The sequence below is a fragment of the Stegostoma tigrinum genome, chromosome 3, assembly GCF_030684315.1.
Source record: "Stegostoma tigrinum isolate sSteTig4 chromosome 3, sSteTig4.hap1, whole genome shotgun sequence".
Taxonomy (NCBI): Eukaryota; Metazoa; Chordata; class Chondrichthyes; order Orectolobiformes; family Stegostomatidae; genus Stegostoma; species Stegostoma tigrinum.
Genome location: NC_081356.1, coordinates 5,890,260 through 5,912,438, shown reverse-complemented (window position 1 = coordinate 5,912,438; position 22,179 = coordinate 5,890,260). Strand labels below are relative to the sequence as shown.

The window sequence follows — 22,179 nt, the reverse complement described above, 5'->3', positions numbered from 1 at the left end:
GCTTCAAATATCATAACATTCAAGGATATGGGACAAGTGCAGGAAATTGGGATAAGCGCACTGTTATGTTGGTGCGGATTCAGTAGCCTGAACAGCCTTTTCTGCGTTGTTTGAAACTGTGAAACTATGAAACATCACCTCAGCTTCTGCCCCATTAAGAATCCTGGGCTTCAATAACATTATCTCCTTCTTCGAAAGTCCAATAAGTATGGACCCAACCTGCTCAACATTTCTTCCTAAGGAAAGACTATCATCCCAAAAATCAGTGAATCTTTTTCTGAACTGCTTCCAATACCAATGTTTTGTCCACTCATCCAAATTATCTGAGCCCATCACTGTTCCCTCTAATTATAATTATCAAACTGAAAATGATCCATTTGTTCTGACCCTCTGTTTTTTGTTTTATAGCCAAACCTCTACCATACTAATACATCATCTCCTATTACCTTCTGTTGTTGCTTTTAATGTGGCACATTATCAATTCTTTTTATTTTGAAATTCGTACATAACAACGTTATGCTCTCAATGTCCTTTAATCAATTTGTCAAACACAATTTCCTATTCTCTCTGAAGAGGCGTGTAGTGTTGCAACCCGTTTCTGCTTCTAGTGCAGAAAGTCTCTTTTTTTAACCACGATTTATTGGGTGAAGTCTTTCTGTTTATTTCACTCGAAGAGCGGTATTTTGTATCTTTGCTTAAGAGTGCAGGATTGCACCTCCTCCAAAATTTCTTTTCAAGTTTTGCACATCTCGGTAGCCGGACCCTCCATAATTTCCACTGAACGTCAGAAAGTCACTGTACTTAATGAAAGCTCAACGTGTGCCATTTGATTCAGCTGGGCAAAGGAACTGAAAATTATCAGCCATGCCTCTGTTTTTGTTGGGAGAGAAAAAGAATGCTTCATCCAACAGAGCACATGAAAAGACAAATTGGGGAAAGGAGTAGGCCAATCAGATCCTTGAATCTTTTCCACATTCAAGATGTTCATGACTGATCTTTCTCCACACTACCCTGACAACCTTTCACTGCTTTGCTTGTTAAGCATTATCTAACTTTTAAAACATTCAAAGACTCTGCTTCCACTGTCTTCTCAGGAAGAGTTTCAAAGATTCACGTCTCTTGGTGAGAAAAAGATTCTCTTTCGTCCCTGTCCTAAAACCTGTGATTTTTTAAAATCATGATTTAGAGTCATGGAAATATACAGCACAGAAACAGATCCTTGGGTACAACTCATCCATGCCATCTTAAATAAATCTAGTCCCATTTGCCAGCATTTGGCCCATATCACTCTAAACGCTTCCTATTCATTTACCCATCCAGATGCCTTTTAAATGTTGTAATTGCACAGCCTCAACCATTTCCTCTGGCAGATCCTTCCATACAAGCACCATCCCTCTGTGTGAATAAAGAATGCCCTCAGGTCCCTTTTAAATCTTTCCCCTCTCACCTTCACCCAGTGTCCTCTAGTTTTGGGCTCCCCTATCCTGGGAAAAAGACTGTTGCCATCAACCCTATCCATGATTTCATAAGCTTCTAGAAGGTCACCCCTCAGCTTCCCATTCTCCAGCGACTTCTATATTCTCTCCCACAAGAGTAAACACTCTTTCTACATCCACCCTGTCAAGAGCCTGTACATTTTAATCAAGTCAACTATACTCTTCTAAACTCCAGAGAATACAAGCCTAGCCTACCCGAACTTTCCTCATCAGACAACCCACCTAATTCAGGCATTAGTCCAGAGATCGTTCTCAGGGCCACTTCCTAAGCCGGTACATCCTTCCGGAAATAAGGAGCCCAATAGCGTACTCAGTACTCCAGATGCAATCTCACTATTGCCCTGAGATAGCAGGAACTGCAGTTTCTTCAGTCAGAGTCAGTACAGTGTGGAGCCGGAGGAACACAGCAGGTCAGGCAGCATCAGAGGAGCAAGAAAGTCAACGCTTCAGGTCGGGACCCTTCATCAGTCCACTTTGCAATGATAACATGATTTTAGCTTTCTGAACAATGTGCTGGGCCTGCATATGAACTGTTTTCAATTCATACATTAAAACATCCAGATACCCCACTAACTCAGAGCTCCGTAGTCTCTCACTATTTAAATAATATGCTTCATTTTTATTATTTCTGATAAAATTTCACATTTTCCCACATTTACTCTGCATTTGCCAGTTCTTTATCCACTCATTTAACTTATTCAGAGGCTTAAACATAGAAAAATAGGAGCTGGAGAAGGCTATTCATCCTTTTGAGCCTGTTTCACATGTGACAAGATTATGGCTGACCATCCAAATCAGTATCCTGATGCAGCTCTGACTCCATACCCTTTCATCCCTTTAGCCCCAAGACCTATTTCTATTTCCTTCTTGAAAACATTCAATGTTTTAGCACCAACTGCTTCCTGTGACAGCAAATTCCATGGGCTCATCACTCTGTGAGTGAAGAAGTTTCTCTTCATCTCAATCCCAAAGATCTAATGCAGTATTCTTAGACCGTGCCCTCTGTTTCTGGGCCCCCTCTTCATCAGGAATATCTTTGATTACCTAATCTAGACCTGTTAGAGATCCGACCCTCATTCTAAACTCCAGTGAATATAGTCCTGACTGATCCAGTTTCTCTTTATACATCAGTCCTGCCATCCCAGGAATCAGTCTGGTAAACCTTTGTTGCACTCCCTCCATCACCAGAATGTCGTTCCTCACATAAGGAGGTCAAAACTGCACACAATACTTCAGGTGTGGTCTCACAAAGACCCTATATAATTGTAGCAAAACATCTCTACTCCTGTACTCCAATCCTCTCGCTATGAAGACCAAAATACCATTTGCCTCCTTCACCACTTGCTGCACCAGTGGTGCTTACATTCAGTGACTGGTATACAAGGACACTCTGGACTCATTGCACCTTCACCTTTCCCAATCAGTGGCCATTGGGATGGCAATCTGCCTTCCTGTTTTTGCTACAAAAGTGAATAACCTCACATTTATCTACATTGTGTTTCAAGCGCTATGCAGTTGCCCACTCACTCAACTTGTCCAAATCACCCTGAAACATCTCTGCATCCTCTTCACACTCACCCTCCCACTCAACTTTCTATCATCTGCAAACTTGGAGATATTACATTTAGTTCCCTCATCTGAATATTTAACATATATTATGGTATATGCATGTCTGGCACACAAAAATGTGAATTTGTCTCTGATTTAGAGGTACTCTTGGCTGCTGATTTTGAAAGGGCAGTTCACCGTGGCAATGTACTAAAATTAAAATGCTGGGTTAATGCTGCTACAAGTCTAACGTTAGCACTAAATTATTGCTATGCTAACAATACTTAAGGTCGACATGAACTGGGAACAGTCCACTGTCATGAATCTCTCACTTCTTTCAGATAAAAAGATGTGGCTAGTTGCCTGTGTTGCTCATGAATACTTACAGCTATCAGTGTATGAAAATGCTATTGATAGCCTACACAAAGAAGACAGAAGTCCCATAATGACAGTTATCAACTGATGTAATTGCTATAGTGATGTGTTATAGGAAGAAAGTGGATGGATGTTTAGGGAATAAGTAACTAATTATGAATAGATCACATTGAGAAAGTGACTAGCATAACAGAGAAGGAACATCACACACAACACATTAACACTTTAAAGGTATTTTTGCAGAATCATATTGGAGGAAAAATTCCAAGTAAAAAGTTTGGAAAATGAACACCTAGGGAGATAATTGCAATGCTTAGAAGTGTTAAAAATGCTTAAAGTGTTAAAACTAATTTTAATTTACAAATGTATAATATCTTTAATTAGTAAATCTAAAATTTGTTTTAAGGTCAAGATGTCATCAACTGTAACATTAACTCTACTCTTGCTCCACTGATGCTGTCAAATGTGCAACACATTTTCAGAATTTTCTACTTTTGTTTCAGGTATCCAGCGTTCATTATATTTTGCTTTTTGTACTAACTACTTCACAGATGTTTAATGAGGGAATTAATATATTCTAATTTAAAAAAATTTAATATGTTTTCTCACCTTGCTTTTAATAGTCCCCTTTGGGCAATCCCTCTCAGTTGAATTAAGCTTTGTATTCTCTCTTTCCCTGTAAAAGCACTCTATAAAGGAAAAGCTTCTTCAGCCAGCAGGGACATTGGCTACTATCATGTCACAAAAAAAGTACTGAAAGAACAGACCATTCAGCCCTTCTGCACTAATTTCTCTAGAATTGCACACCTCCACTACAAATCCCAACAATTTCTTAAATCATTCTGGGGTCTCCACTATCTTCTCTGGGAACCCATTCCACGTGTTAGACAGACAGTATAGTTATCCATATCAGCCCTGCAAATCCAGACTATCAAGACTTCATGATAAACGAAGGGATTTTGTTTTGCAGTCTGGTAATATGACGTGATGTAGCTGAATAAAAAGTGTGGGGAAAATAGAAATAAAAAGGGGAATAAAAATGGATACACACCAACTAATAGGAACTTTATTGAACGTTTAAAATGTTACATTTTCTGGCATGATCAGGGTACTTTAGTTCCAGTGAAACATGTCCCACATTAAGAAATCAGTTTTGTGCTTTTGATATTATGCAGTACTAAAAGAGGCCGTGATAATGGAATTCTGCATCTGTAATGTGTGAAAGCCAGCAAATTAAGCACACACATCAAAATGAGATGTACAAGAAGGGTGTTAATATAAACAGAGATCCTAAAACCAGCAAGATCCATGAATCAATTTAGTATGTAGTTTTACGAATTAATAATTTACCAGCACCAACCTATTCTTTAACAAAGGAATAACCATCACAGAAAAACAAAAGGATCCAAGAATCTACAGATTCAATGCTTACCTAAGACTACAGCCAGAATTGTGCACATGAGCAGCCAGTTCTTCATCAAAATAGCTTTAAAATTGCATCTTTTTGTGGTTTTCTTCCCCATGTTTGTTGGTTAAAATTCAAAGAAACAGATTAAGAATACATGCATTAATGCACACACATTCACACACATAAAACAGTAAAAACAGTTCTGAAGTCAGTGCGAAATGCTGCTGCCTTCACTTCACTGCACTGTATTCCGTCACTGCAGACAAATTCATACTCCAGCCACTCCATGCACTCAGTTGTAACTAAGTACCACCCCTTCTGAATGCAGCGAGAGCAAGCTAACAATGGCTACCATGAAAACATAGAACTATGCTTCTTTTTAAAATGGCCTGCACATTGTTAAAGCATGGATTCAGCACCCAGTGAAGATACTGCTCTCATAAAATCGAGTGATCAATCGCAGCCACATAAATTCTCATGTAAATTTCATTATCAATTATAAAATCAAAATGATTTATATTAAATAAAAAGGGTCTTTTTAGATTTCCTTGCTTACAACAATACATTTGTTAAAAAAAGGTAAGCAGTTTATAAAACCAACATGACAGTTTTGCAGAATTATCAATCTTGGGAAGTGAAATAAAAGTGAAATTGATCACAAGTCCATTTAAATAAATGCAGTACCGCACAGTGAAATAGACTGGCATATTTAAGCCAAAATTTGGGAATATCACTCAAAATTAACTTTAAATCTGGAGTTTGTTTTTGTTCAAATTTATATTGTTTTGTACCTCTCCTGCCAAAGGGAAAAGCCACATTAAGTCATTAATCCTGGATTAAAGTTTATGTGTGAGGATGTGACACATCAAGAACTGACTCATCTAACATCCACAAAAGCTTTCTGAGAGAACTACTGTTTATGAAAATGCTACTTTGTACTGAAGTGTCAATATGTCTTAAAATAGCAATGAATATCATTTCTGAAGCATCTAGACTCATGGAATTTAGCCATCTAACACAGAAGTAATTGTCAGACAGTGATCAACAAAGAGAAGTAACACATTATAGTAGTGGACATCAAACAGATATTTCAGCAGTAAAGAACTTCTTACCAGAAAGTGAAGCATCCTGACTTACAGGAATGCCTGTCAATGCACTTCTTTGCTTCAGTTGGACATTCGTAAATAGTCCTCACTCTAGAGATGAGATTATAGGGAAGTATTACTGGAAATGTTAATGGTACATAGTAATAGAATACATCACTAATGCACAAAACTACAGCCATGCTCAGAGACACAAAAGTGACATTCAACCGGCAGAGCAAGGTAGGTGTGGGTACATGCAAGGCATTAAATTTCTTCATGGTGATATAGGGTTGGGATCCTGACATCATCCCACGTACTTTTGGGTTTCACTTGGGTTTGCAGCCAAGTAGGGACCTCCCTTGGACATTCTGAGGCCTGGTCAATGTTGTCCAATGAATTCAAAGTCCAGAAGATAGAAAAATGTTTTTTTTTTCTACTCAGCCAGTTCAGACATGTTAGTACACACCTCTGAGGCAGATTGAACATGAAACCAACCCTCCTAGCTCAGAGATAAGAACACTACCACTGCACAAGAGACCCTCCCTTGGAGCTGTTGAATAAGATGGTAAAATATTCAAATATGCCCTCATTTCCTATGTAACCGTACTGGCTTTAACAACCAGCGTACCTACTTTTTAAACTTGTAGCAGCTCACCATGGTTAAGCAAACAAGTACCTAGAGAGAAGTACTTCTTCAGTGAAACAGAAATAATTGTAAAATTTGTTAAAGTACTAGTAAACAGATAGGAGGCAATGGCCTGGAGGTATTCTCGAGAGACTATTAATACAAACACCTAGGAAATGTTCTGGGGATGATGTTGTCTGGAATTAGGATTCTAATGATGACCAGGAATCTGTTGTTGATTGTCAGGAAAATCAATCTGGTTCATTAATGATGTTTAGGGAAAGAACTCCACCATTCTTAGTTAGTCTGACCTACATGTGACTCCAGACCCACAACCATGTGGTAGGGATGGGCAATGGGTGCTGGCCGAGCCAGTGATGCCCACATCCTGTGAATGAATTAAGAAAAATGAGGTGAGGATCCCAAGGCAGGTAGTCATCATAATTAAAGAGAAAAATTAAATGCTTAATTAAAAGATTGCAATTCATTTTTAAATATGCCTGATATATACCTGGTGTACCCTCTTGCATTCTTTGTTCATCTAAGGTTGGTCTTATGGCTCAATGGGAATGATAGTTGGGGTTATGCCAGGCTACAGACCTAGACTGAGTTGAACGCTGTTGCTGTTGATGGCTGAAAGCAGAGTATGGAAGGTCAATTTCAAGATGCTAGATCTAAATCTATCCCATTTAGAATGCTGATGGCCCTGGACGACATGATGGAGGGTATATTCAGTGTAAAGTTAGGACGTTTTGCTTTCATAAGGACTCTGCATGGTCACTCCTACCAAAACTGTCATGGTTATTTTGACAGGTAGACTGATGAAGGTTATAGCTGGTTCTGCCAATGCCTGCTACAGGCCCAATACGGCAGTTTGTCTTTCAGGACTTGATCAGCTTAATCAGTGCTACTAGACTTGATAATGCACATTTATGATCACTACTGAGACTAAATTTTCTCTCCTGTCCCCCTTAGTGCATCCTCAATGTGATGTTAATATAGAAGATTAATAATTGCCACCCAAAACTGTCCCTTAATTAATTAGTCAGCAGATAGTTTCCTTGCCCAGGTTTGATCTGTTAGCATTAAGCTTCACGGATCCCGAATCAATGTTAAAGGTTCCCAAGGCAACTTCCTCCTGGCTCTACACCACAGTGCTACCACCTCTGGTGGGCCTGTCTTGCTGTTCTGTCAGGTTTTACCCAAGAATAGTGGTGGTGGTGGTATCTAGGGAAAAGGCTGTAAGATGCATTTCGGTGTGTGCATGACTGTCAGGTTGTTGCTTGATTTGGTCTATAGGCCGGCTCATCCAGTTTTTCAACAAGCCCCAGATGTGAAGAACGGGAAATGGCAATATAAACTAAGAGTGCAGTTCATAAATGGATTGCATGAAGAGACACCTTGTGGATTTACATGCACAAATTATTGATTAACAAAGATTTTAGGAAAGTATATAGGGAACATGAGCTCTATGACTTGCTTGTTTTTGTACACTAGTTATGATGAATGTTTGATAGCATAAATTCCAAGCAGAGTAGAATCGCATCACTTCATTGGAGGCTCCACTGATGATTTCACCCAGCATGGTGATGAAACGCCCGAACAAAAATTAGCTAGCTCGGTGAACAAGTCAATAACCTCACCCACAACCTGAACTACAGATCTTTGCCAAGAACATTGAATTCCCAGCATTTCACAGGTCAACTTCATTAAATACATTGTGGTGAATAATCAGCCAATATCACTACTTACTGCTTGTGTTCTTACAGCACATGACATTGATTAACAAATGGTTACATACTGAGCTAGAGGCTACAGAGATAACTTTCATTCTAACTTAGATGGCCTTGTCAGGATTTACTAGTATGATTAATGGCAAAATTCTCTCAAGCGAAAACTTGAAATCTCTTTTCATGAAGATAAAAATGTAATGTATACTCGCTGGAATTTTGGAATCTAACTGATTTCATCTTGCATAGCCACAAATAAAAATGGCAACTTGTGTCACTTCACAGCCAATCACAACAATTAATTGTTGCTTTATTTTCTGATATTTGCTGTGCCCAGGTAATTCTGTGCATCTATGCTTAAACCTAGGAAAATCTTCTTTATATTAACTAGTTTCATCATTTTTCCTTTGCAACACTACGCTACGGTGAATAGATAGATCTATCCCTTTGGCTACAGTGTCTCTCTGAAAGTTTATGTGGCTGCTAATGTTAAGTCAAATCTTAGAATTGTTGACTTAAATAATCACATGTGCATACAAACATGCTGAGACCTTTATTTCCACTTGCATGTAAGTTCCTAGTTTCAATTTTGCATGATGGTTTTATTTTGTCACAATTTTGACAGTATCTCATTCGCAGACTAGATAACAGTTTGTAAGGGTTTTTTTGAGTATAGAAAATGTATGCTAAATTCAAATGGTTTTCTTTTTTAGGAACACCACTTGGAGGTGCAAGCAGCACATAGGCACAAAAACTCATGTTACCACTGAAAAGTTCTCAGTTTACGATGAAGAAGACAGCCCTGTGAACAGGTTCCATTCTGGGATAAAGGGAACTGCAGATGCTGGAGAATCCGAGATAACAAAGTGTGGAACTGGATAAACACAGCAGGCCAACCATGATGAAGGGCCTAGGCCCGAAACGTCAGCCTTTGTGCTCCCAAGATGCTGCTTGCCCTGCTGTGTTCATTCAGCTCCACACTAGCTTCCATTCTGGAGTTTATTGGCAAGTTGATATTTACTCGAGTCAGAACACTATGTAGGGCAATACAAAATAGCCGTTCATAAGTACTGCAAACATTTGCATTTTGGATCTTTACTATTACACTCCTGTGTGGGATCATTTTCATAAGTACGAACATTCCTGCTGTTGAATGTTCCAAAGTCAGGAGCTCCTTGCAATTTAAGATGCATTTGAATTAAGGGTAGAATGGTTTGATTTTTTTTAAGGACCTGAAGCAACGCGAAGGCTGCCTCAGCCAACAAGTGTTTTGCGATACTCATCGAAGAAAGTTGGAACAACGTTGCCTGTCCAACAACATTGCAGCGAGGAGTAGCATTTCCTCATAATGCAACTCAGGTCAAGGGAGGGACAAATAAAAATGATTTCAAAGTTCAGACAATGATGTAACATGGAAAATGCATGGTTGAAATGTCTTGATGAATAATTTCATTATATTTCAAATAATAAGCCTTATATACAGTATAAAGACCAGATTACTTTATTTTACTTTATGTTTGATTGTGGACTGAATTGAGAAAACACAATGTGTTTTAGAACAGGACAGAGGAAAGAGTTTCTACCTTTAACAAAGCTCCCCCTTCCTCTCTCTCACCAATTGGTATAAGCTGTTGCTTTTAATAAATAACTGATAAGACTTTTTAAACTTTCTGAACCAGTTGAACCCCAACATGTTCATTTCAAAGGATCATCCTCCGCCACTTGCATCACCTCCAAATCCATCTTCCCATACACTCCGCTGTCAGCATTGCACAAGAACCATTCCTTTTGGGACACCCTGGTTCAAATCTACATCATTTCCAACACTTCCTGACATACCTACGGCACTTTTCCATGCAATCACAGAAGATGTAACACTTGCTATTCATCCCACCCTTCTCCCTGTTCAAGGTTTCAAACACACCTCCCAGGTGAAGCAACATTTCATGGGTACTTCATTTCATCTACCATCATCATCACTGCTGGCCCTTTGCAGATAAGGATGATTCTCTTCCACTCTCAGGGTGAGTCCATTGGTGGCTGTACAGGCAGATGTGACTTCCACAGTCTCTGTTGCATTTGAGGCAGAAGTTAGCTGTGAGAAGGGCTGGGTGGGGCATTAGTGTGGCAGCATACTCCTTACGCTGTTTTTGCCCTGGCTTCCACCTTTACCCAACAGCAAGTCTCGAGGTGCTCAACACCTTCCCAGATGCTTCTCCTCCACTTTGGACAGTCTTGGGCCAGTGATTCCCAGGTTCCTGTGGGAATGCTGCACTTTGACAGTGAGGCCTTGAGGGAATCCAGGAAGCACTTCCTCTGCCCACCTGTGGCTGGCCTGCCAGTTTGAAGCTGGGAGTAGAGCACCTGCTTGGGGACTGTTGTGTCGGTCATGTAGATGATGTGCCCAACCGATCAGGGGTGTTCAGTACCTCGATGCTGGGGTGATGGCCTGGCCAGGGACACTGACGTTGGTGCGTTTTTCTTTCCAGCAGGTTTGCAGGATGTAGCTATCTATGTAACTGTATTAGTTTCCCACACTGTGGTCTCCTTTACTTTGGCAAGATCAAACAGACTGGGTGACCACTTCGCAAAATTTTCCTGCTCTGCCCTGACCTCCCATTTCAATAAACTACCTTACTCTAACGCTAATGTTTCTGTGCTGGGCTTGCTGCAATGTTAAAACTAAGCACAACACAAACTGGAGGAATAACACCTCAATTTCCATGTGGGTATTTACAGCCTCAGCTTCAGAGCTGATCCCACAGTGTCTGTGCTTTCTTTTCCTTACATTCTGTCTCTCTGTTCACCACTAACCCCGTCCACCCAAGCTGTCCCTCAACAAGCTTGTACGTTCTCTTTTACTTTCCTCTCGGCGAAGAGAACACATGTTCACCTTTCCACAACTTAATTTGCACCCATTTTATGTTTCTATTTGTCATTTACCCCAATCAGCAATCTCATTGTCTTTTGCACTGGGTCTCCACACTATTTGTCCCTCCGGCTCCTCCTCCATCATGCTCAATAAAAATTTAGAAATAAAAATAGAAGGGAGTGGTTAGCTCACTTGGGTGGTCAGCTGGTTTGCAATGCGAAGTGATGCTGACAGTCTGAGTTCAATTTCTGCACTGGCTACAGTTACCATGAAGGACTCTCCTTCTTAATCTCTCCCTTCGCTGGAGGTGTCTTGTCCCATGAGAGATCAGTCCTACGGTCCCACCACACTATGTGACATTACCTTTGGGGGTGGGACAGTGGCTCAGTGGTTGGCACAGCTGCCTCACAGCACCAGGGACCCAGGTTCAATTCCAGCCTCAGGCAACTGTCTGTGCAGAGTTTGCACATTCTCCCCCATGTTTGCATGGCTTTCCTCCAGATGCTCCAGTTTCCTCCCACTGTTCAAAGATGTGCAGGTTAAATGGGTTGGCCATGCTAATTGCCTGTAGTGTTCAGGGATGTTTAGATTAGGTGGGTTATGGGGGATGGATCTGGGTGGAATGCTCTGAGGCTCAGCATGGACTAGTTAGGCTGAAGGGCCTGTCCCCACATTAGGGATTCTATGATTCTGTGAACATTTTCCAATCCCTTTCAGTTCTGACAAAGACTAAGGTCAGACTTAATATAATAACTCTTATTTCTTTCTTCTCAGACCTGTTGGGTTTTTCCAGTATTTTCTGCATTTATGCCAATTATGAGAGGTCGGTAATACAAACTGGTTCCTAATGTTCGAAAAAAGAGAATAGTTTGAACATTGATTGTCTTTTTTGCTCTTTTGTTTTATGTGCTGACTCATAAAAAGCTGACACATTCACATGCCTATTAATCTCAATCCTTGCATTGCATTGGTTTAGAAGATAGAGCCATATACTGTTAATTGCATATTTGCTGTGGGTTCTTTATTCTGAGGCCAAAAATATCTCCCTTACTGAATCCTTGTTGCAAGGAGATGGGACACACTGTTCACCTTTCAGAAATAGCCACCATGCCTGCCAAAATTAAGCATGGTTTATTTGCATGGTCTCTCTGATCCATTTTTGTACTTTTGACCCCCATTTATAGGTGTCTGCAGGACACCATCCTCAAACCTGGCTTCACTTTTTCATCTTCTCATTACTACACATGCAGGATCTTGTTCAAATATTAACTTATATCCAAGTTTCATTTTTAAATGTTTGTCAGAGTATTAAATGGTTAACAGGAACTGCTCAAATTATGACAACTTCAAACAAGCAGGACATCATGTATTTTCAAAATATTTTTATTCCTCTTTATAACATGCTTGGTTTCAGGAGTGTGGCCATGAGGTAATTAAAAAGTGTATTAGAACACAGAGAGAAAATAGGATAATAAATTGTGGCAAGTATTTACACGACTGCTGAGTAAACCAATAACAGATTCAAGCATTGTTAGTGATAAATGTCCTTGCCTTTGTTGGTGTACTTGACGTGCAGTAATAGTGCAAGGGCTTTATTTATTGACCAGCGATGTTAAAATGGATACCAATTCTATACAATTTAACCTTTGGAATACTTCACCTCAGTTTTTGCACATTTTGGAGCCTTTCTACTGTCGTCCCGTGTCTACACAGTCTGGAGGACTGGAGTGTAAGGATGCAGAAATTATGCTGCATCTATTCATAACCTTGATTAGATCCCACTTGGAGCACTGTGAGCAGACCTGGGCACCACACCCGAGGAAAGGTATATTGGCCTTGGAAGGGGTACAGTGTAGAGTCATAGAGGTTTATAGCATGGAAACAGGCCCTTCAGCCCAACTTAACCACGCCACCCAGTTTTCACAATTTAAACTAGTCCCATTTCCCTGCATTTGGTCCATGTCCATCTATACCTGTCCCATCCATGTGCATGTCTAAATATTTCTTACGTGACAAAATTGTACTCGCTCCCGCACTACTTTTGGCAGCCCATTCCAGACACTCACCACTCTATGCATGAAAAAATTGCCCCTCTGAATCCTTTTGTATCTCTCTCCTCTTACCATAAACCTTTACCCTCTACTTTTAGACTCCTGTATCCTGGGGAAAAGCTATCAGTCTTTTACGGTGAGGGGATCCATCCTCTCCATATAACTAAGTTTAAAAGACTAGACTTCAGTGGTTATGAGGACAGATTATACAAATTAGGCCTAGTTTTCTCTAAATTTTAGAATGTTAAGAGATGGCCTGTTCAAAGTATTCAAGATTCTAACAGGAACAGACAAGGCAGATAAAGATGAACTATTTCCACTGGTTGGGGATTCGAAAACTAGGGGAGAGTCTGAGAATGAGGGTCAAACCATTCAGGAGAGATGTTGGGAAGCATTTCTGCACACAAAAGGTGGGAGAGTTTTGGAACTCGCTTCCACAAATGGCAGCTGGAGCTGGATCAGTTGTTAGTTTTAAATCTGAGACACACCCATAATGTCCCATCTAACATTGTGGGTTCAAACAGCAAAACTGGAGTATTGCATTCAGTTTTGGTCACCTTACTATAAGAAGGATGTTATTAAACTGGAAAGAGAGTCGAAGAAATTTACAAGGATGTTGCCAGGACTCAAGGGACTGAGTTTCAGTTAGACAAGCTAGGACATTTTTTTCTTTAGAGCGTAGGAGACTGATGGGGGATCTTATACCAATGTATAAGATCATGAGAGGCATGGATAGAGTGAATGCACTCAGTCTTTTCCCTTGGGTTGAGGAATTGAGGACCAGAGGGCATCAGGTTAAAGTAAGAGGGGAAAGAATACATGGAAACCTGAGGGGCAACATTTTTACACAGAGGGTGGTACGTATTTCGAATGAGCTGCCAACAGATGTATTTGAGGCAGGTGCATTAATAACACTTAAAAGGCATTTAGATGAATACATGGATAGGAAGGGTTTAGACGGTTGAAGGCCAAGTGCAGGAAAATATGGTTAGCGTGGCTAGATGTTTTGGATGGGATGGACAGGCCAAAGGGCCTGTTTCTGTGCTGCAGGACTCTATGAATCTATGACATGACTAACATGAGGCATTTGAGAAGACCCAGAAATTGAACTCATGCTGTGGAAGGTTAGATTCTCTTCTACCTTGGCCTCTGCCTGAACTACTCCTTGCAATAAAGACAAATGTGCTCTTTTATGTAGCTCTGCCTCTGAAGGGATTACTTTGACCTTATATTTGTTCTACGGTTTCTGGAATGATTTACAGATATGATAGAATAATGTCTTCTTACACTTAAAAAATCTTAGCAAAGCACTCACAGGAAATTTACAAGAGCAGAGGGCAACGTTCTGAACTTCAAACACACAGTAGAAAAATTCAAGAGAGTAACCAATGGTGAGATATGTAAGTTGCTTAAACAAAAGATTGATAAAGATTGAGACAAAAGAACCTGATAGTCGGGCTATGGGGAGTAAATTCCTGAAGCAGATTCATAACAGTGACATCAAGCACCAATTGCAAAGGAGTAGCCTGCTCACTGACTCTCTGTTTGGGTTCCACCACCAAGATCACTCAACTGTTGACTTCATTGCAGCTGTGATCCAAACTTGGGCAAAAGAGCTGACCTACAGAGGTGAGAAGAGAGTAGCTGTCCTTGACATCAAGGCTACATTTGACCAAATGTGGCATGAAGAAACATATTGTTAAGCTGGAGGGGGTCCAGAAGAGATTTACTAGGGTGTTGCTGAGTATGGAAGAATTGAGTTAGAAAGAAAGGCTGGATAAGCCATGACCTTTTCCCACTGAAAGGTAGGCAGTTGAAAGATGACCTTGTAGAAGTTTATAAAATCATGAGGGGTATAGATAAGATTAATAGTAGGTGTCTTTTTCCTAGAATGGGAGATTTCAAGACTAGGGGGCACATTTTTAAGATGAAAGGTCATGGATTAAAACAAAAGACACAAGGGCAATTTTTTTACATAGACAATGGTTTGTGTGTGGACTGAATGTCTGAAGGAAGTGGTGGATGTGGGCACAATTACAATGTTTAAAAGACACTTGGGTAAGTCTTTGAATAGGAATGTTTTGGAGGGTTATGGGCCAGGGGCAGGCAGGTGAGACTAGTTTCTTTTGGGATTGTATTCGGCATGGACTGGTTAGACAAAAGGGTCTGTTTCTATGTCTTGTGACTCTATGAAGGAGCCTTAGCAAAACTGGCATAAATGAAAATCAGATAGTAGACTCTCCACTGGTTGGAGTCAGAGCTGGAACAAAGGAAGATGTTTTTGACTGTTGGAGATCAACCATCTCAACTCAAGCGCATCAGTACAGGAACTCCTCAGGAACAACGTTCTAGACACAACCTACCAGGAAATAAATAAAAACCAAAAGAAGTGCAACTGCTGTAAATCAGGAATGAAAACAGAAGTTACTGGAAAATCTCAGTAGGTTTGGTAGGATCCGTGAATAAAAACAGAGTTAACATTTCAGGTACAGTGACCTTTCCTCAGAACAGTTCTGAGGAAGGAACACATGGCCTGAAATGTTCTCTCTGATTTTTCTTGCCACCATTGTCATCACAATCTGCAAGCTCCCCTCCAAGATACTCACCATCCTTACCTGGAACTGGACTGCCATTCCTTCATAGCTGCTGGGTCAAAATCAGATTGATATTCCTATTAGAACTGTGAATATCTTTATGCCACAAAGATTACAGCAGTTTAAAAAGCTCACCCCACCTTCTGCAGGGAAATTAAGATCAGACAATAAATGCTGACCTAGCAAATGGTAATTGAAAAATCACTAAAAGGGCAGAAGGAAACAGAGAGTCCCAGATTCAGCCAAGAGTCAAGGATGCAAGATGGGATTCAGAACTGGAGGAGGATTCTGAAGACACTGAACTTGGGGATTAAAAGCCATTGAATAATAGTAGACGTACAATGTCAGAGGTCACACAACACCAGGTTATAGTCCAACAGGTTTATCTGAAACCGCAAGCTTTTGGAGCCTTGCTCCTTTTTCAGGTGTTAGTGAGAGAGGTTGGTATCAGACACAGAATTTATATTTAAAAGATCAAAGGGTCACACCACTGATGAGGATGTATTAAGCAAACCTAAGATGCTGTTAAATCTTTAATCAGTTAGAAATTTTAATTGATTAATATGTTTATGTAAATCCCTGAATCCCTTTCAAGTCCCTGTACTGAGAGAATTAAAGGTTTTAATAGTGTAAAGAAGTGGTGACATTTTAGATCAGACAGCTACACAGTGATATCAACAAGTTTCATTCCATCATCAGACTTACTATGGACTACTCTTCAGAATCGGTATCCAAGAATGCTGACCTAGCAAATGGTAATTGAAAAGTCACTAAAAGGGCAGAAGGAAACAGAGAGCCCCAGGTTCAGCCCAGAGTCAAGGATGCAAGATGGGATTCAGAACTGGAGGAGGATTCTGAAGACACTGAACTTGGGGATTAAAAGCCATTGAATAATAGTAGATGTACAAAGTCAGAGGTCACACAACACCAGGTTATAGTCCAACAGGTTTATCTGAAACCGCATCTTGGGTACACACATCTCCATCAGGGACAGACACCTCTGTACATCATTCTACCACAAGCCCACAGATAACCTCATGGTGCTGCACTTCTCTAGCTTTCACCCTGGACATATTAAAACAGATATCGTCTACAGACAAGCCCTATGCATACACAGGATCTGTTTGGATGAGGAGGAATGCAATGGACACCTGAAGGTGTAGAAGGGTGCCCTCATAGAAACAGGATACGATGTTCAACTCATCGATCGCCAGTTCTGATGCGCTGCAGCAAAAAAACGCAATGACCTCCAAAGAAGACAGACATGGGATGTGCCTGATGTGGTATCATTCATTGTCCAGTACCTCCCTGTAAGTACACAATGTTCTTCACAGCCTTCAACTCATTTTCAACGATGATGAGCTCCTCACCAAGATCTTCCCTAAGTCCTTGCTTCACATCAAACTACCCAGCCTTCAGGACAGCATCAACCACAACACTATACAACCCTGTCATGGCAACCCCTGTCAGGCATGTCAGATCGTCGACACAGACACTACCATCACATGTGCGAACTCCACCCACCACATGCACGGAAGATAATCACGTGACTCAGCCAACATTGTCTATCTCGCACACTGCAGGCAAGGATGTACCAAGGCGTGGTATACTGGCAAAACCACGCAGACGCTGCAACAACTGTGCAACAATTGCCGGACAGGGATGTTCCCTCCCAGTTGGGAAGCACTCCAGTGGTCAAAGACATTTGGCCTCGGAACCTCGGGTCATCATCCTCCAAGGCGGGCTTTGACATACACGATAACACAGAGTTGCCGAGCAGAGGCTGATATCCAAGTTCAGTCCCCATGAGGACGGCCTCAACCAGGATCTTGGGCTCATGTCACACTATAGATAGACCCACCGCACTCTACACTCACACACATAATACACACACACACACACACACACACACACACACACACACACACACACTCACACACAGACACACAAACACACACACACAACACACACACAGACACACACACACACACACACACACACACACACACAACACATGCAAATGCACTCACAAGCACACACACACACACACAACACCCCTACACACGCAAACGCACTCACAAGCACACACACACACACATATGTGAATCTAAGGGGTGAATTTGTATTTACGGATAATGCCTATTTTGTTCAAAAAGCATTCAGTCAATGTGACAGTCAGTCAATGTGCTATTTTATAAATTTCTACTTTAGAAATAAAACCAGTCTGTCTCCAAACAAAAACACAAATAGATTCTAAACAAGGCCTTACACCTAACATGCATTGTCTGCCTTAAAATGTCACCTCTTCATTACAATGATAAAACCTTTACTTCCCTCAAGACAGTGACTTGAAAGGAATTCAGGGATTTATATATACATATTAATCAATTAAAACATTCTAATTGATTAAAGATTTAACAGCATCTCAGGTTTGTTTAATACAACCTGATCAGTTGTGTGACGCTTTGATCTTTTATTTTTATCTCCTGAGTCTGATACTATCTCTCTCACTAACACCTGATGAAGGAGTGATGCTCTGAAAGCTTGTCTTTTCCTGTTGGACTCTAAGTTGGTGTCGTGTGATTTCTGGCCTTGTCCACCCCAGTCCAACATCGGCAAGTCCACATAACAGCAAAGGGAAGCTGATAGTCACATAAGACATGGTATAGGATATGAATAGCACACAATTCAAATTGGTTAAAGGAAGTTTCACTTTCTATGGGAGAAGCACCGGAGATGCTAGAGCCAGAGGTAACACAGTGTGGAACTGGAGGAACACAGCAGGCCAGGCAGCATCAGGGGAGCAGGAAAGTTGACTTTTCCAGTCGGGACCCTTCTTCAGAAATGGCTTCACAGTAAAATCCACTCAGAGACGTTTCTGAAGAAGGGTCCTGACCCAAAATGTCAACTTTCCTGTTTCTCTGATACTGCCTGGTCTGCTGTGTCCCTCCAGCGCCACACTGCGTTATCTCATTTTCTACTGGTCTTTCTCATCTACTAACTCAAAACTGAACCAGTAGAAAATATAAACAACAACAGAAATTGCTCGCAAAACTCAACAGGTTTGGCATCTGTGAAGAGAAACCAGAGTTAATGTTTTGGGTCCAGTGACCTTTCCTGAGAACTCAGTACAAAAGTTGCTTTTTTAGTCAAAATCTCAGCAAACATAAATTGCCCATCTGGTGGACATTATTGAAAGCTTCCTTGCTTTTAATAATTAAAAGTCTTACTTAATGTGGATGATTTGTGAAGTGAGCATGCAATTACACTGTCTAAAATTGAAACCACTCAATTTGCAAATCATCAGCTTTTAATACTGTAAAGCTGTTAGCAGCTCCCTTCCAGCAGTGAAATCATTAACAGTCAGTTAACAGACAGATTGAACTCCAAAGCATTGCCTAAGCACAGGTATGTAATGATCACATTACGTTATAAAGATTGTTGCATTCCACAAAACAAAAAGATTGACATTCATTCAGCAGTGTTAAGGAGTGGCAATGCTGTTGACAGCAACTCAATATTTTGTCTAGTGAAGGTGTCAACATATCTGAAATCCAGGCTCAAAGGGAAAGAGTGAGTTTAATAATTAACGTACAGAGCGTGGGGTGCAATTGTCAACTCTCTTGCTGCACTGTCTCATTTTTATTTCCCCAAGCTGATTTTATCTCTGTTATTATCTAAAACACTGCCTATATTGTTTGGTAGAATTTTACAAAGAAGCAACCTGAGAGCTTGATGCTGGTGCTTATCTTTCCTATGAATCTTTTGCCATCACTTTTTAACTCTATGTTATATTCTTCTGAGCCGTTCTCCCTCATTTCCTTATCTCGCTTGCCCTTTAATGCATCATTGCAGTGTCTACTATGCTTTTTTCAAATTCAAATTGTGAAGGAGAGATACTATATTTTTCTTTTCTGAAGCATATTTTACACATTGGCACACACTGTTGTTGAATATAGGGAAAGGTATAGGGGAAATAAGATGCTAAATACAAATAAAGAACTGCAGACGCTGAAGATCAGAAACAAAAACAGATATTTCTGGAGAAGCTCAACACATCTGACAGCATTTATAAAGACAAAACGGAGTCAATGTTCAGGGCCCAGTGAATTCTGAGGAAGGGTCACTCTTGTCAACATGTTAACTCTGCTTTACCTCCACAGACAGATGTTGCCAGACAGACCTGCTGAGTTCTTCCAGCAAATTCTGATAAAAAAAAAACTGAAAACATGGTTTGAGGGTCACACTATTGATTGAATTTTTTAAATTCTTGATTTGACAGCACCACTCCTTTTGGGATGGGGTTGGTGAAATAATCAAATAATATCCTTTTCTGATGAAGGGTCTAGGCCCAAAACATCAGCTTTTGTGCTCCTAAGATGCTGCTTGGCCTGCTGTGTTCATTCAACTCCACACTTTGTTATCTCGGATTCTCCAGCATCTGCAGTTCCCATCATCTCTGTTAAACAATGTTCATTTTTCATTAACCCTCCTTCCCATCTGTTGCCCTGTCCCCACGCCCTGAACTGCTGCATTTTGTGAATTGCTTCCTGCACAATCAAGACATTTTTATAACACAGTGTGGAGCTTGATGAACACAGCAGGCCAGGCAGCATCAGCGGAGCAGGAAAGTTGATGTTTCGGGTCGGGACTCAACTGTTCACACTTCTTATTAGCATCCTACCTAACATTTATCTCTCTCTCAATTTGTGCAATCTCTTTGTTTGATTCTCCCTCTTTTGTATCTCTCTCTCTCTCTCTCCCTCTGGAATCTATCTCTCTGTTTCCTATCCAATCCCCCGTATCCCATTATCAGCATAAATGCCACTCATTCCCAGCCATCCCTGGTTCTGTAGAAGAGTCACTGGATTTGAAATGTAAATTCTGTTTCTCTTCCATTTGATGCTGCCAGACCCATTATGTTTCTCCAGCAATTTCTGATTTTTGTTTCAGATTCCCAGATCCTGCAGTTCTCTGTATTTGTTCTAGTTTTTGCTTAGTTGCACTAGCTCTGCTGTATTTGGGTAATCTTAGTGTAGTTGTAATTTGGCAGTGTTGGAGTGAAGTGATGAGAATAGATTTAATCTTCCATTCAGCTGAGATAGTCCTGGAGCATTGAACACTTGGGGTCAGGGAGGAACAAATAGGAATGCAAAGTGTTGGATTAACCAACCCCAAACCCGGCCCCCACCCCTATTTTTTGACCATTCCATTCCCTTTTAGGCTAGGATTTAGCATGTGACAATTAAAGCTCCCCCTACTGAAACTTACCAGTTACAGCTCTCAGGTTCCTTTCCTAAAAGGCAAAATTAGCTGTTAAAGAATGGATTAGGGTAACTTTTGAGACAAATTCATGAGTTGCCTTGTAAAAAATGTATGGTCTTTGCTTGATATAGACTGTTATTTTACTCACTCATGACATGGTACAGGCAATGCCTGAGGTCCATTCTTGAATCCATTAGCCAGTCAATTTGTCCATGAGTTGGAACACAATGCAGGACAATATCAAAGGAAATGTGAGGGGCAAGTTTTTCACACAGAGAGTGGTAGGAATCTGGAATGTACTGCCAGGGTTGGTGATGGAGGAAGATGCAATAGGGGCACACAAGGGGCTTTTAGATAAGCACATGAATATGTAAGGAAAGGAGGGATATGGACCAAGGGCAGACAGAAGGGATTAGTTTAATTTGATATCATGTTCAGCACAACATCCTCGGCAGAATGGCCATTTCCTGTGTGTTAATGTTCTATTAATGTAAGACTGACACTCATAAGTACAGGAAATATTCATATGTCAAATTTTTAATATAACGTCCTTGTATTAAAACACATTCGCAGGCATGAGCATTTAAAAAGTTGGACATTATACTGATGAGACCTTACACCATTACATGTTTTAACAATTTACAAAACTAGTTGAGGTTATTTTGTAATATCTTCTTTCTCAATGAGGCAGATTTTCACCTTGTTCAAATAACTTAAAAATTAGCTTAAACTCATTTATTCCAACAGGAACTCTTTCTTGGGCATCTTAAGATTTAAGGTTAAATTATCAAATGTCTTTGCTTTATGGAGAAAAAGGTTTTGTTAATATCAAAGAATTATCTATGAATGATGCATGTAAAAAGAAATAAGGGCAAATTGACACTGTAATAATTAAGGGATCATTTAATTAGAGTAATAAATAATGGTAGAGAAACATATTAATAACAATGTAGAAAGAAAAATATAATTCAGGTGTTAAGATATCACGAAGTATTCTTTGAGGCCTTGGAGAAAACAAGAATTGTAGTACTGTACTGTAGAATGACACCGAAATGAAAATGTAACTTCAAAAGGACATGGGAATAGACATATCGTAGAGACCTATCAGTATCATGTATCTTTGATGTAGA

General features: G+C 40.3%; 1 protein-coding gene across 1 annotated transcript in view; it reads right to left on the bottom strand.

The window, feature by feature from the left end:
* Window positions 1-5,101, bottom strand: part of slc1a1 (solute carrier family 1 member 1) — a 64,948-nt gene extending 59,847 nt beyond the window's left edge. Inside the window, exon 1 of the mRNA XM_048527510.2 lies at window positions 4,852-5,101. Within this exon, the coding sequence (XP_048383467.1) occupies window positions 4,852-4,942 (91 nt within the window). The 5' untranslated portion in view covers window positions 4,943-5,101. The remainder of the gene's footprint in view (window positions 1-4,851) is intronic.
* Window positions 5,102-22,179: the final 17,078 nt, after the last annotated feature.